Genomic DNA, 15,029 nt, shown 5'->3' on the forward strand with positions numbered 1-15,029 from the left:
TATGGATTGATGTAGCAGTTTTATCAAGAACCTGATGTGGAGATAGCTACAGCCTCAATGGTTTGCTTCATTCACTGCACAAACTCTGACAGAGCCCTGTGGCGAGCATCCACGTTTGGCTTGGAGATCTTGAAGGTTCTCATAACCTGTGCTGAGACCGAGTCCAACCTGAATCACACACACACACACACACACACACACACACACACACACACACACACACACACACTATGGCTGTAAAAAGTCAACCACTAACCTCTCGTGCCTCTTCAGCTGGATTCCAGACACAGATTGTGTGCAGAGCCATCTAAACACTGCTGCTTTAAAGTGTCAGTCATTTAGCTGGTGTCAAATGTTGGGAAAGAATGCGTGCTTTCAATTTTAATGTGATCAGTCACGTCTTTTTCTGCCCTTTTCAATTTAATTTAAAAAAGAAAAAACTAATTTAAAGAGCAAAACAAATGTTTTTTTTAAACATCAGGGTGTTTGGTTTAATACTTTGACAATATTTCTAAAAAATAGGAATAGATTCAAGAAGGAACTGCAACAGCTTCTCTATCAAAAATCTTAATTCCTCATATCCACGTTGTTTTGTTTTTCTATTTTCTATTAAAAAATATAGTAGGCAGAGCTCTCAACAACTTCCTGGTTTTATCCTAAAAGCAATTAAATTGACCCAATACCATGGCTTTTGGAAACATTGGACTCTGAGTGAATCATTACCACAAAATGAACAGAACTCACACTATCACATCGCTTATAAGATGCTGTATACACTTTAGCGACATACATGATCAGTTGCTTGTTGTCTAATCATTGAATCACATGGCACCAACTCAATGCACATGTAGGCACGGTCAAGACGACATTGAAGCTCAAACTGAGCATCAGAATGAGGAAAGAAGCACGGTTGTTGATGCCCTGGGCTGGTCGGAGTATTTCGCAAACTGCTGATCTACTGGGATTTTCCCACACAGCAATCTATGGGGTTTACAGAGAATGATCTGAAAAACAGAAAACATCCAGTGCCTTACTGTTCTCTGGGTTTCAGGATGGTGGTGTAATGATCTTGACACACTTTGTGCCCCACTTAGTGCTAAATGTGCATCATTTAAACCACAGTGTGCCCATGTTTTGCTTCCAGCGGGGTAAACCGCCACAAAGTTCATGTAAATCATCTAAAGCAGGTTTCTTCTTCTGTACTCACATGGCCTCCACAGTCACCAGATCTGAGCAGAGCACTTTTGGGATGTGGCCGACAAATCTGCAGGAATTGTGTGATTGTGTATCATATCAATATGGTCCAAAATCTCGGGGGAATGTTTCCGCCCACGTTTCAATTCTGCGCCACGAAGAATTGACGCAGTTCTGAAGGCAAAATTGGTCCAACCTGATACTAGCAAGGCGTACACAATAAAGTATGTGTGTCAGTAAGTGTATACAGTGGGGCAAAAAAGTATTTAGTCAGCCACCGATTGTGCAAGTTCCCCCACCTAAAATGATGACAGAGGTCAGTAATTTGCACCAGAGGTACACTTCAACTGTGAGAGACAGAATGTGAAAAAAAAAATCCATGAATCCACATGGTAGGATTTGTAAAGAATTTATTCGTAAATCAGGGTGGAAAATAAGTATTTGGTCAATACCAAAAATACAACTCAATACTTTGTAACATAACCTTTGTTGGCAATAACAGAGGTCAAACGTTTACTATAGGTCTTTACCAGGTTTGCACACACAGTAGCTGGTATTTTGGCCCATTCCTCCATGCAGATCTTCTCGAGAGCAGTGATGTTTTGGGGCTGTCGCCGAGCAACACGGACTTTCAACTCCCGCCACAGATTTTCTATGGGGTTGAGGTCTGGAGACTGGCTAGGCCACTCCAGGACTTTCAAATGCTTCTTACGGAGCCACTCCTTTGTTGCCCGGGCGGTGTGTTTTGGATCATTGTCATGTTGGAAGACCCAGCCTCGTTTCATCTTCAAAGTTCTCACTGATGGAAGGAGGTTTTGGCTCAAAATCTCACGATACATGGCCCCATTCATTCTGTCCTTAACACGGATCAGTCGTCCTGTCCCCTTGGCAGAAAAACAGCCCCATAGCATGATGTTTCCACCCCCATGCTTCACAGTAGGTATGGTGTTCTTGGGATGCAACTCAGTATTCTTCTTCCTCCAAACACGACGAGTTGAGTTTATACCAAAAGTTCTACTTTGGTTTCATCTGACCACATGACATTCTCCCAATCCTCTGCTGTATCATCCATGTGCTCTCTGGCAAACTTCAGACGGGCCTGGACATGCACTGGCTTCAGCAGCGGAACACGTCTGGCACTGCGGGATTTGATTCCCTGCCGTTGTAGTGTGTTACTGATGGTGACCTTTGTTACTTTGGTCCCAGCTCTCTGCAGGTCATTCACCAGGTCCCCCCGTGTGGTTCTGGGATCTTTGCTCACCGTTCTCATGATCATTTTGACCCCACGGGATGAGATCTTGCGTGGAGCCCCAGATCGAGGGAGATTATCAGTGGTCTTGTATGTCTTCCATTTTCTGATGATTGCTCCCACATTTTTTCACACCAAGCTGCTTGCCTATTGTAGATTCACTCTTCCCAGTCTGGTGCAGGTCTACAATACTTTTCCTGGTGTCCTTCGAAAGCTCTTTGGTCTTGGCCATGGCAGCGTTTGGAGTCTGACTGTTTGAGGCTGTGGACAGGTGTCTTTTATACAGATGATGAGTTCAAACAGGTGCCATTCATACAGGTAACGAGTGGGGGACAGAAAAGCTTCTTACAGAAGACGTTACAGGTCTGTGAGAGCCAGAGATTTTCCTTGTTTGAGGTGACCAAATACTTATTTTCCACCCTAATTTACGTATAAATTCTTTACAAATCCTACCATGTGAATTCATGGATTTTTCTTTCACATTCTGTCTCTCACAGTTGAAGTGTACCTCTGGTGCAAATTACTGACCTCTGTCATCATCTTAGGTGGGGGAACTTGCACAATCGGTGGCTGACTAAATACTTTTTTGCCCCACTGTATGTCTGTGCTGTTTTTATTTCCATTTTCTCTCCTCAAGACACTTGACCTGAAATCATTTCACCTGCAGTGATTGCTGACACTTGCAGAATAACTGCTTTCAAAGTTAAAATCTACACTTTAATAGGGAAGAAACCAGAAGAGGAACTGGTCCTCTTTCGATTGGTCACTTTCATAGTATCCTAGCAACAATGTGGATGTTATTTTATACCGGATATGCATTTTGGAAAATTAAGTTCCCCAAATGTATTATTAACAGTTCGTGTTTCCTGTGTACCACTGGATGCACTCACACGTATTGCTGGGTAGCTTTGACACTGAAGAAACGATGGCTCAGTTCTTTGTTCACATATTAAAATATAACCTAATAATATAAAAGCTGGATCTGTGCTGCCTTTAATCAGCAGCCAAGCCTAATAATAATCTCCAGATTTAGTTTCACATTTAGTTTGTCTGGAGTTCAAACAGTAGATGCACATTTATCACCTAGAGAGCACATTTTTAAAACCAGGTGTAAATGGGCTCAGTGTTGTCTCAGGAAAAAAATACCAGTGCAGATGAAATGGGTGATTCATGCACCGCAAACCAGAAAATCATGCACTTCCAGAGTTTTACTCGTCTATTTTCCTCTTTTTCTTCACATGAACACTGCCTCATTGAGCAATATTTTATTCTATTTCTAGCTGTCTCTCATCTTTCTTCTTGAGCAATCTAACAGTTTCCTCTTCAGCTGCATGTTTGGTTTGGACTTTAAAGAAATAAACTAATGTTTGCTCAGTCTGCTGACCTCCTCACTTCACACATTCCTCACTTATCTTTCTGTGTGCGCTGCACACACATGCACAAACCTGTATAGCTCTAGTATTAGTCTCTGCTTTCCTACAAAGTTAAGAAATTTACCACGACCAGCTCGGACTTGCCAAAATTAAATAGCAAAGTTTTGCTTTGAAAATCAAACATGTTTGTATCCTCTTGACCTCCTGGCTGGTCCCCTCTGAAAGCATCCCGAGAATGGATTTATTTGCTTTCAATAGCAGGCTGCTGCGGCTCTTTTTGAACAAGGCAGATCAACTAGATTATATCCTGATTTTCAAACACAGTAGCAGAATAGAGCCAGCGGAGCAGACATGTGGATGTAAGAGAAAACATTTAACTGTCTTTTTTTTGGCCTTGAATACAACCTGGCAAAGCAGCCAGCCTTCATTTAACTAGGAAGCAAGCAATCAGTAAAAACAACGGCAGATTAAACAAGTAACTCAATATCAAAATGGGAGACGCAGTGAAAAGTAACCATAATGACTCTTTATTTCTATTTGACGTACAAAAGGCACATTGTGGATGGTTGATGTATCTTGGCGTAGTCTTTGGATCTGTTGGCTGACTGAGTAACCGCCGTTTGGCTGCGAGAGGGTGTTGGGGCGGTTGGCTATCAAAACCACCCAGCCTCCAGGCTGCTCCTGCAGACCTGTGGTGCTCAGCTGAATGATGAATCCAGTGTGAAGCCTGCATGTCTCACATTAGTGCCCACCACTAATGAAAACCAGGCATGATCCAGGCTGCATTCGCTGCCTGGATCTCTTCCCGTGTTTTAAATTGGGAATCCACATTTTGTTGTACTGTAATCAGGGAATCGTGATATTATGAGGGCTCCTACACCATAGAGGGAGGCTGGAGTTTGTTTATATAAATGGAACAAATACAGATGCTACTTTTAAACAAGCTTTCCAGAGGATTCTTTGACCTACTTTTATGTGAGTTTATTCATCGGTCCACCTTATACTAGAGATGGCACGATACCACTTTTTTATGTCCGATACCGATATCATAACTTTGGATATCTGCCGATACCGATATGAATCCGATATAGTGTTTTTTAATCAACAAAGCTGTTTTTTAAATATCTTGCTGCATTTTGTATAAGTTCATACTCAAGTTTAAAACAACAACTACACTAAAGCTATTCTGTTATACCTGTATGCAAAAAAAAATATTTCATAGTTCAGCAATACTGATCAATCTAATAAACTTAAACCTACACCATCCTCCCTATTCTGGTATTTTAAAGAGTGCTTAGCATAAATATTAAGCAACCTAACTAATAGGGTTCCAACTCCCAGCAACAACAAAAATAAATAAATAAAAAATAGGGAACCACCCCTCACGCGCCACCTCATGATGCTTAATCGACGTAATCAACCTTAATTTCATGCAGTGTGAAAAAAATGCACAGAAATCAATTATTTTTCAAGAAATATTAAATAGATTCAACATCTTTCTTCAACAAAATTGCAGACTGCACAGATGGTACCTTCCCAAAGGAAAAAGTACTATAGCTTACTAGGGTATATATATATATATATTAGACTTAATAGTTACTATATACAGTAATGGACTTCTATTCATTTTGCATCAAATTAAAACTTTGGCTGTCAGATAATTATTTATTAAAAGCTAGACATTTTAAATGAGAATAAGAAAGAAAAGTATGTCTTTGTGCCCCCTTTTCCCTGTTAATGCCCTATCGGCCCCCCTGGCTAAACTTTGCTAGATCCGCCCCTGCACAGTTACCAGCCGTCAGCTGCGTAGAAAAAGATCCTCGAGTAGAAAGTAATATTAAATAAATTCTAACAACAGCTTATCGAGCTTAAACGTGCTGCTGTTGTTCAGCCGCTGGTTTCCTCTTTCTGGTGCAAAGTGGGCCAAAAGCAAACTAGAGACACGGACTCGCGACAGAAAAGCCGATCAGCTGATCGTTAAGCAGTTTCATGATTGAAGTAGCAGCAAGAAGAGGCAGTCGTTTGTTAAGCTTAACGCAGGAATGCTTTACAAACATTCAGAGATGGACTTACACACTTGCTTTACTTCTCTCGGGATAACTTTGTCGGAGATGAAATGCCGGGTTGCTAGCGAAGCTCCAAATGCTATCCAGACCACCGACAGGTCCCGCATGCCACAGCCGCTCTATCACGTGATGCATATTGCTCCGACGTGCTAACGTTCTGAGGTGAGTTATGGCGTGTTGCAAGTTTTGTGAGGTGCTTTCGTGATATTTAATGGATCGGATTACATTTTTTATTTTTCTCCGATATCCGATCCAGTAATTTAGGTCAGTATCGGACCGATACCGATACGTAATATCGGATCGGTCCATCTCTACCTTATACTGGCAAAATATTCTAAACACTGTCGGTCCGGTTTGCAGCGTCATGTTGAATTCTGTCTTTAAAAAAATCTGAGATGCCTTTTCTGTGCTTTACTGTTTTAAACTTTTTACAAGATTAAAAGAATGGTACTATTGTACTCCTACATCTATGTGTACACATTTTTTAGACCACTAAAGCAAATAATACTTTAAATTTCACATTTTTGAATTCTGAGAATTCAGAAATGAATCAAGAATAATGTTCAACCACTGAAACTTAATTTTTCTGGTCAGGAATGTTTCATATGGCAGTGAATCAAAGTCACAAAATGAGTCTGAATGTTGAACAAGCATTTTCAGTACAGATCTAAGGCTACTATAAACACATCAACTACAACTCCCTGTTGTAATTACTACATTTCTGTTTATACATGAATTAAACAAAACAAAAGGGTCTCGTGGCATTGGCCTTTATAAAATCCACTAAATGTATATTTAAAAAGGAAAGAGGAGACTGGAGAAACACCCTTCAAGCATGTTACAATTGTTGAAGTTGCATACTTGGTCCACCAGAGGGCAATCTGCAACTTCCTTGCTGGCAACAGTGTTTGGATTGCCACAAAAAACCAGCTGATCTGAGTGGAGTTGGACAGACTCGAAAAAGTTAAATAACGGCACCTAAAATGTGTTTTGTGTTGAATATATATCCATATCTGACCTTTTTGATCACCAGATATCGGTATCAGTCGAAAACTCCTGTATCGTTTGGGCTCAATTAATGATACATTAATTTCATAATCGTGTCCCCCAAGCTTTTTGGTCCAGGTCCAGCTTTTCAGTTTTCCAGCTTTATGGTAATTGCCCTAAGCTTGGCCTGTCTATCCTCAACGCTTACACTGAAGAGTCCCATGCAGTCAAAAATGTAGCAGTGAACCAGCGCAGGTAGACTCGACTGGTCCAGACTAAACAAAATGGAAGCAGTTAAATTATATGATTAAATAAACCATGGCCCGGGCCTCTGCTTTGTGTCATTTTCTGTGTTTTTTGTCAGTCTGGCATGGATATCTGTTGGATGACGTTTTTGTTATCAGAATAGATGTGAGGATGGATATTTGGCTGGAATTTCTTTGGGAATAGTTTTATCAAGATCACTGTCTAGTTTGACATTCGAGTGTCGTGCATTGTGCCAGAAATGTTCACATTCAACACACATCACAATTCATAAATTCATAAATGTTGATATGATTGATACACTTTCCTCTCCTTTAGAATTTGCTTTTATTGTTGCTCACATGCTATCTGGAGCTATATTTTAAATATGCACTGCATGCAAGCCAGCCTCAGCGAACTCTTAAAGGGTTCAGAGTATTCCCCTGCCCCCGAATAAACAGGCAGGGGGGAAAACTCTTTGAGTGTTTGACTCATAGCAGGCATCTCCTCTGTGTATTTTTGTAAAGCCATAAAGAACAGCATGTAGAGAAGTGCACAAGTCAGCCATTATTTCTGGGCTGCTCTTGAACTGGCCACACTCCCCCCAAAAAACTCCAGCTTTGTTCGCTTCTTACGTCTCCCACCTTATCTCTCTCCATCTCCACAGTCTATCACTCACAGTGATAGACTTTCACAGTGATTAGTTTGACGACGACGACGAAGGCTCGTTTTGCTGTGATCATTCAGATCACATTCAGTTACAGAGTGACTCAGCAGTGACTTGCAGACGTTTACATGAGCTGAATGGGTGGATGCTCTTTTATAGATGCTGAAATATGATGTAATTATAACATGAAAAAAGATTATCCTATGCCCACTTATTTGTGGTGTTCCTTAAGGATCCAACCTTGTCCCACTGTTGCTTAGTTTACACCTTTTATGTTTAACTAAAGATTAAAGCACAGCGGTTCATTAGTAACCAATTTCATATGTAGATTTGTTAAGCATTGCATTGTAAATTTAAAAAAGAGTCTCACTGTAGATTTATGTATCTTGTTTGCTACAGGTGACCTATCTGGGCAAGGTGACAATCTCTGGGACGCAGTTCCTGTCTGGCTGCACAGAGTCGGCGGTGGTTGGTCTGGTGGAGCATCGCGCCCTGGCTCAGCAGCAGGGCACTTGTCCGGCTAGCGGCTCTCTGCTGGAGATCCGGCCCTTTCAGGTGCGTCTTCACCACATGGACGATCGCGGAGAGGCATCAGTAACCATGGACACCTACCAGGTGGCGCGCATCGCCTACTGCACAGCTGACCACAGCGTCAAACCCAACATATTTGCCTGGATCTACCGGGAGATCAACGACGACCTGTCCTTCCAGATGGACTGCCACGCTGTGGAGTGCGAGAGCAAGCTGGAGGCCAAGAAGCTGGCGCACTCGATGATGGAGGCTTTCCGCAAGACTTTCCACAGCATGCGTAGCGACGGCCGCATCCACAAGAGCGGGTCAACGGACGACTTTGCGGAGGACTCGTCCACCCCCGAAGACTCTACCCCAGACGATGGTTGAACTAAAACACAATACAATAAACACAAGATCCCCATCCTAACAAAGTGAGGGCTGACTGGAAGGATGGACAGATTACCTTCTCTCTCTCATTCTCCCTTGCTATTTTTCTGTTATCTATATGAAATAAAATGAACTGACCATATGAACCAATGCACCCAAGACAGTGAAGTAGCTTTTAACTATCGTAAAGGAAGTTACGAAACAATATTTACATAGAGGAATAGCAAAGTGCTGCCCCATTTTGAGTAAATACTCAGCAAACAGGCACCTTTCTAGTTGTTCTCAGTTGAATCTCTCAACGTTTCCATTTGCAACCCCTGTCAGCGCCTATCGTTCCTTAACCTTTAGATCAAGGAAACAAAGAAAACAAAGTTAAGTCCATGTTCTCCTAGCACCAGGTCAGAATAATCTACTGCCACTCTTGCCATGTAGGGACTCAGCAGAAAGATGTCTGGTCCCAACTCAGAGTTTATATGAGACTGTTGGAGCACATACATTCTTGAAATGTTTGATTATGTGGAACGTAATGCCTTCAGCCTTGGCAAAAGCAAACAAGAACGTGAAAGTAAAGCTAGGCCTTTACGCACTGCTCATATCTTTGCTATCGTACCTTAGTCCGAACCCTGAATATTATTCACAGAGCATAGCTGTTGATTCATTTAGACGATAGAGCTACTGCCTCTGTCTCTTAAAAAAGATTCAGAGTACGCGTACGGCACCTGGGAGAACATAGGTGCGAAATGTCTTTTAGAAGTTCTCACTGGAGTGAAAGCCCAGCCCCGTCCGAGACACCTTAACCACCCACATCCGACTTCTGTTTTAAGTATACCAAAATTCAGGCTCTCTTTTGCCTGTCACATTATGTGCCTCACTTTCCTCTCACATAAGTTTGGTCTCTTACCCAGGTCCCAGTGTGTATGCGTGGCCGCGTGTCTGCTCACAAGGTTTTATCCTACTCTTTGTCGGTGTAATTCCCAATTCTGTACTTTGTGTATATGGGGTGTACATGCGAGTGCTTGCAACTGTGTGTGTGTGCATGAAAAAGAAAAGGTAAGAGACGAGGAAGTACAATTCGTATTGTACGATTAGCTAGAAGTGAAGAGAGCATCTGCTTTTAAAATCAGGCGTCGTACTACGACCATTTGCCAAGTTTACTCAACTCCGTCTTGTACCAATCAAAAAGATAAGAGCGAGTGATTAAATGTGCCAGTCACACTGAGGTTGTAAGACCCCCTAAATCACAGCCATTCGAGATATAACGACTTACACCTCCTGGCCTCTGCTGAATGTATGAGTCCGACATACTGTGAGCACCTCACAGCATCTCCAGTCACGTCCAGTCTCCCGTAATCTCCTCGTGCTCTCAGACAGCTCTAAGGGGGGGTGCTGCTCTGGCCCCGCAGGCAGTCGGCCAGTGACCAGCTGTCTCTGTGTGCTCTGTGTCATCCCTCCGAGTGACTGAGGCACCGTTGTGGAGGAGGAAAAAAAAACCCGAACTCTTTCTTCTTTTCTAACTGAACTGTCCTGAACAGACTGGAAACCATCGGTTGGAAATGGTCTTCAGTCAGCGACTCCAGCAGAATATTCAAACTTGTGTAAAGCTATACAAATGTTACACACATGTTGTATTTGATTCTTGCCTGATAAGCTTATGTAAATACAAATGTATCACTTCCCAAATATTACAGTATAAATGTCGATAGCTATTTTAAGTAATAAAGAAAAAATGTTGAGAACCATCATACAATACAGAAACAGTATTATAAAGCTTACTGTGAATAATAAGTGGAGAGCCTGATAGTGGTGGCTGTGAGTATGTGTGTGTGTGCACGCGTGTGTGTGTGTGTGTGTGTGTGAGGAAGAGATTTTATGTGTTTGGGGGAGTGCTGAGTATGGACAAGGCCAGAGGACGAGAACAGGAGAGAGCGTTTCTAAAGCTGTAGATTATACTGTGCCATGTCTGTCTGGAAACTCAGACGCGCTTTAAATGTTTAAAAAAATGTTACCGTAAGTGTTTTCTATACAGTGTTTGCAAAAATCAAAAATAATTGCATATAAAGTATTTACCAAGACCGAGCGTACGACAGTGTGGTCTGTTCTCTCTCAGTTTTCACTTCTGTCTCGTGTGTTCCCCCCTTTCGCCCAGATCTCAGCTAAAAGACGTTTTTTTGTTCTCCAGACTCTGCTGTATTTTAACCTGATGGATTCCCCGCTGAGGCCGCATGTGGGAGGATAAATACAAGGCATGCTCAGTTTCAGAGCAAACAGAATGGGTAACCAGATGATGTTCTGACGAGGTGCCAGGACAGATGTACACCATAACCTCAAGTGTCTGCTTATCCTCCATATGTGCAATGTTTCCACGCTTGATTGGGTTTTTTCCTGAAACCTAAAATGTATAAAAATCTCTTTTGTGGTGCATAATGTGCTGAGCAATTCCAGCATCTCCCACAATGCTCTAAACATACTCCTAAAAATAGCTTTATGGTGTGTTTCAGGTTTAAGTGTGACACAGCCACAGCCTTGTCCATCCTCTGAGGAGGTTTTTTTACTCTCCCCATTCTTCACATTCCTCAGACTTCCTCAGATCTTCCCTTTTATTGTCTTGTGTTGCTGTCCTCTCTGGCAGAATGTGGCAGCCCCCTTTTCTCTACAAAGCGCCCACATCAATAACAAGATAACTGCTTGCTCTCAGCTTCCGTGGCAGGCGATCATTTTGCGTCTTAAAAGCTGCAAAGAATTGGATGGAAAATGGATGCTGTGAAGAATGTAAAAGCATGTGCAATGTGAACACTGCCTCCCTCTGGCAGGCAGAGCGATTGCTTCTGCTCTGAAGGTTTTTTGTTCAAACAGGCCTTTTGCTCTTCTGATAAACTCCCCTTGATGATAATCATTTCTTTCATTTTGGTTACAGAGAAACAGATTGTTCTTGCCATGAAAATCACAGCCTCATTTAAAAACAAAACAGTGGTGCATTTTAAGGGGAAATAAATGCACAGTCTTTATCTCCAAATCTAAGCTATGGTTTTGTTGCTGTTTTCCTCTGTTAATAAACTGAGTTTTGCAGCATCAGCTGCAATCGTGCAATAATTCACCCACAATGCTGATAATCATCGCTTTAATGGAAGTTTTAGAACAGTGTCAACAAAGCCTTCTGCCCCTCTTCTCTTCCAGCTCACTGTACACAAGCGTCCCTGTTTGGATGCTTCTTTGTCTTCGATCTGTGTTGAGCACACACCCACCCAATTGCTCTTGACTGTGCTCTTGTGTCTGACTGGCCCACTTCGAGCAGTGCATCAGTGCGCTGGGGCCCTGTGAGGCCCAGAAAGAGGCCACCCCGGCAGCTTGCTCTTCTGCTCCTCTCAGGCGTCAGTCAGTCAGTCAGCTCACAATACCACACTGTTACCACTCCAGCTGGCCGCTCTTCCTTCTCCGAGTCCCAGAACCGCCTGTCTATCCACCCGCCAAGGTCCTACACGCTTGAGGTCCGGCTGGGGAAGGGAGCCAATCTGGCTTCTGATCAGATTCCTCTATCTCCGCCTTACTTTGCTTATTCTCTCGGCTGCTGCCACCCAAGCAGGGGGCCTGGGCCTCTTAGAGAGAGAGAGAGATTGTGTGGTGCAGTACAGTAAACACATGTGTGTAACGTGTATGTGTGAAGTGGAACTGTGCACATTCTTTCGGCCTCTGGCTCGACTTTATAAGGCACACTTTTCATTGCATGAGACGCAAAACCTTGAGTGGTTAAATATGGTGAAAGAATTTTAAAACCTTTTTAGAATTTAAAAACCATCTGTGGTGAGAGTAGGAATACATTTCCTGTAGGAGCCAAAAGAAAAGAGCTGACATGTTTAGGTTCAATTTTACACAAGCAAAACTAAAACTGTGTTTTCCTAATCATGCACCATTACCACCTTCATGCTTTGCTTTAGCTTCTACAGTTGCCACACATCTGCAGGCTGCTTTGCAACCCATCTCAAGCCGTGCTGCTCCCATGCATGCTGTCTTGCAGCTGCTCTCCCACATGGAAGGTCATAGAAGTCCCAGAAAAAAACTAATTAGTGTATGGAAATGATGATCTTCTTTTGGACTATAGTGGACTTAACTGAATTAGTGTGTCTCTGTTTTTCTGTGGCACCAATAAAAAAACAAAAAACAAAAACCACATAGCTGTTCCAGGAAACTTCAGTGAAAACTACTGGGAAATTATCAGGAAAATATTAGATCTGGAAAAGAAACCATGACAATGCTACAAATCGCAAGACTAGTTTAAAAAAGCAAAACTAAAGTACTGAGTAATGTATCCCCCAGACCTGAGCGTGAATTATTTCTTTCAGACATACAAAGCATTTCCTCTGATCATATCCAGATCCCCCCCCCCCCACTACCACGCATCCCTCCTGTTGGATAGTCCCTGAAGTCTTCATGTGATTTAAGATTCCTGTCATAATGAAATGTGGACTGGAATGAAGAGGGGGTGCCTGCGCCTGTCTGTCGCAAGCTAAGACTCCAAACTCTCTCTTAACCTAAACCCAGAGGATTCAGCACACATTGCTGTTGCTATTGCTGCTGTAATACACGTAAGTCACATACAAATGAGATGCTGCCCTGAATCCCTCGGGGAAATGTCTGGACTAAGATCCAGGGGTAGCTGGTTTCTCAGGAACAAGGGATAAAGCTCTGAAAGAACAATAAGCTAAAACAGATCCCGAAGGAATGTCAGTGGCTCTGTCTGTAAAATCCCACCGTGTACTGTTTTTCTTATTATTGCAGGCCGTTACATACCTACTGTTATGTAGAGGTTTCATAGAAGTATGCTTGCAAAGGCACTTGCCCAAGATTTATAGTTTTCTGAACAGGACAAGCGGCCTGTTTTAGGTACCATGTAAGATATTCCAGCGTTCAAACCTCTGACACAGCAGAGAACTGTGATTGGACAGCAACCACGTGTCTGGCAAGATGTGGCTGTGATTTAGTGGTAGGTGTTGTGCTTGCTTGATTTCTGGAGTAAGATTGGCAGTGTAAGCAGCCTTAATGTAGCTCAGCACACACAGTTGGAAACAAGGGAAAGCTATACTGTCATTTAAAGCAGAGACCAAAGGTTTGTCTACCAGCAGAGATGACAAAAGTGCAGACATTCTTTACTTAAGTAGAAGCACAAATACTTGTGTTAAAAATACTATGGTAAAAGTTGAAGTACGGACTCATCTTCTTTACTTGAATAAAAGTGAAAAAGTCTGGTGTGCACGCAAAGTAAGAAGTTAGGTCTTTGAAGTATGCATCTCTTAGCTATTTTTGTGCAAAGCTAACTGAACCTGGTGCTATATTAATGTAATAATAAAATAATATTAGTACATAGGAACTCTGATCGGCTGATCTATGCTAAGCGCTGCTGCTCTGAGCTTTACTGCTCTTTGTAGTTATACACAACGAGATGCAAGCACATGTCTCATGAGCTATCTGGCTAAATTCTATTCCCTTCACTGACAGTATACTGTTTATACTGTCTCTACACTAGACGGTTATTCCTTTGGTATAAAGGTCGAATAGATCTAAACATCATAACTGACCATGAACGCCACAGCTGCTCTGCAGCAGTCCGAAACACTGTTCTTTACTTAAATTAACCACATTACTGCAAGCTAACCTGTTAATCAAGCACTAAACCGCCGGGTGTTTTCATGCAACCTTTGAATAACACAAATAATATAAAGTTCCAGTTTATCAAATGCCACGAGCAGCCCTTACCTTTGAAAACAACCTCTCGTCTTCTTATCTTCTCCTGTCTTTCTCTTATCGTTGTCCATCTCTGAGTAGAGTTATCTCACACTCTTTTCTTTCTTTTCATTCCCCAAACAGTTTCAACACTAGTTTTTTACATAAATCTGTAACTTAGCCCATGTTCAGAAAACATGCTTCTGCTTTATGATTTCTTTCTTTATAACTTCAGACAAAAACAGATTTGGACTGTTCTAAGCCAGAGGTAGTAAAAGGAAAGAAGGGGTAAGGAGACACAAATGAGAGCATAGAAAGTGGAAAAGAATGCGTGAGGACAGTAGGAGGAAGGGGGGGGGGGGGGGGGGGAAGAAAAACGATGAATAGGTGACAGGAGTCGAGATGGCTCATCTGGCTAGGCATGTTGCACCCAGATGTTGTGGGAGGAGTTTGGGCAATCCAACTCTGTCTGAACCAAACAGCTCACCAAATAAACAACATATGCATCAGTCTTGTAAATGAGGCCAATGACGCAAATATATCAATGCTTTAAAAGGAAGAGAAAAACTTCCCTCTTTGCAGCTATGTTAACTGAGCCTATACCAAACCACAAATACTGTATCCAGCTGGTGTTA

At 42.2% G+C, this 15,029-nt stretch overlaps 1 protein-coding gene across 1 annotated transcript in view; it reads left to right on the forward strand.

Annotated features, from left to right (window-relative positions):
• Positions 1 to 10,751, forward strand: part of pid1 (phosphotyrosine interaction domain containing 1) — a 42,943-nt gene extending 32,192 nt beyond the window's left edge. The window contains exon 3 of the mRNA XM_085381084.1: positions 8,179 to 10,751. Coding sequence (XP_085237210.1) covers positions 8,179 to 8,679 — 501 coding nt within the window. The 3' untranslated portion in view covers positions 8,680 to 10,751. The remainder of the gene's footprint in view (positions 1 to 8,178) is intronic.
• Positions 10,752 to 15,029: the final 4,278 nt, after the last annotated feature.

The sequence above is a fragment of the Rhamphochromis longiceps genome, linkage group LG14, assembly GCF_057381845.1.
Source record: "Rhamphochromis longiceps isolate RC_006_pf linkage group LG14, R_longiceps_female_GT1.1, whole genome shotgun sequence".
In the NCBI taxonomy this organism is placed as follows: domain Eukaryota; kingdom Metazoa; phylum Chordata; class Actinopteri; order Cichliformes; family Cichlidae; genus Rhamphochromis; species Rhamphochromis longiceps.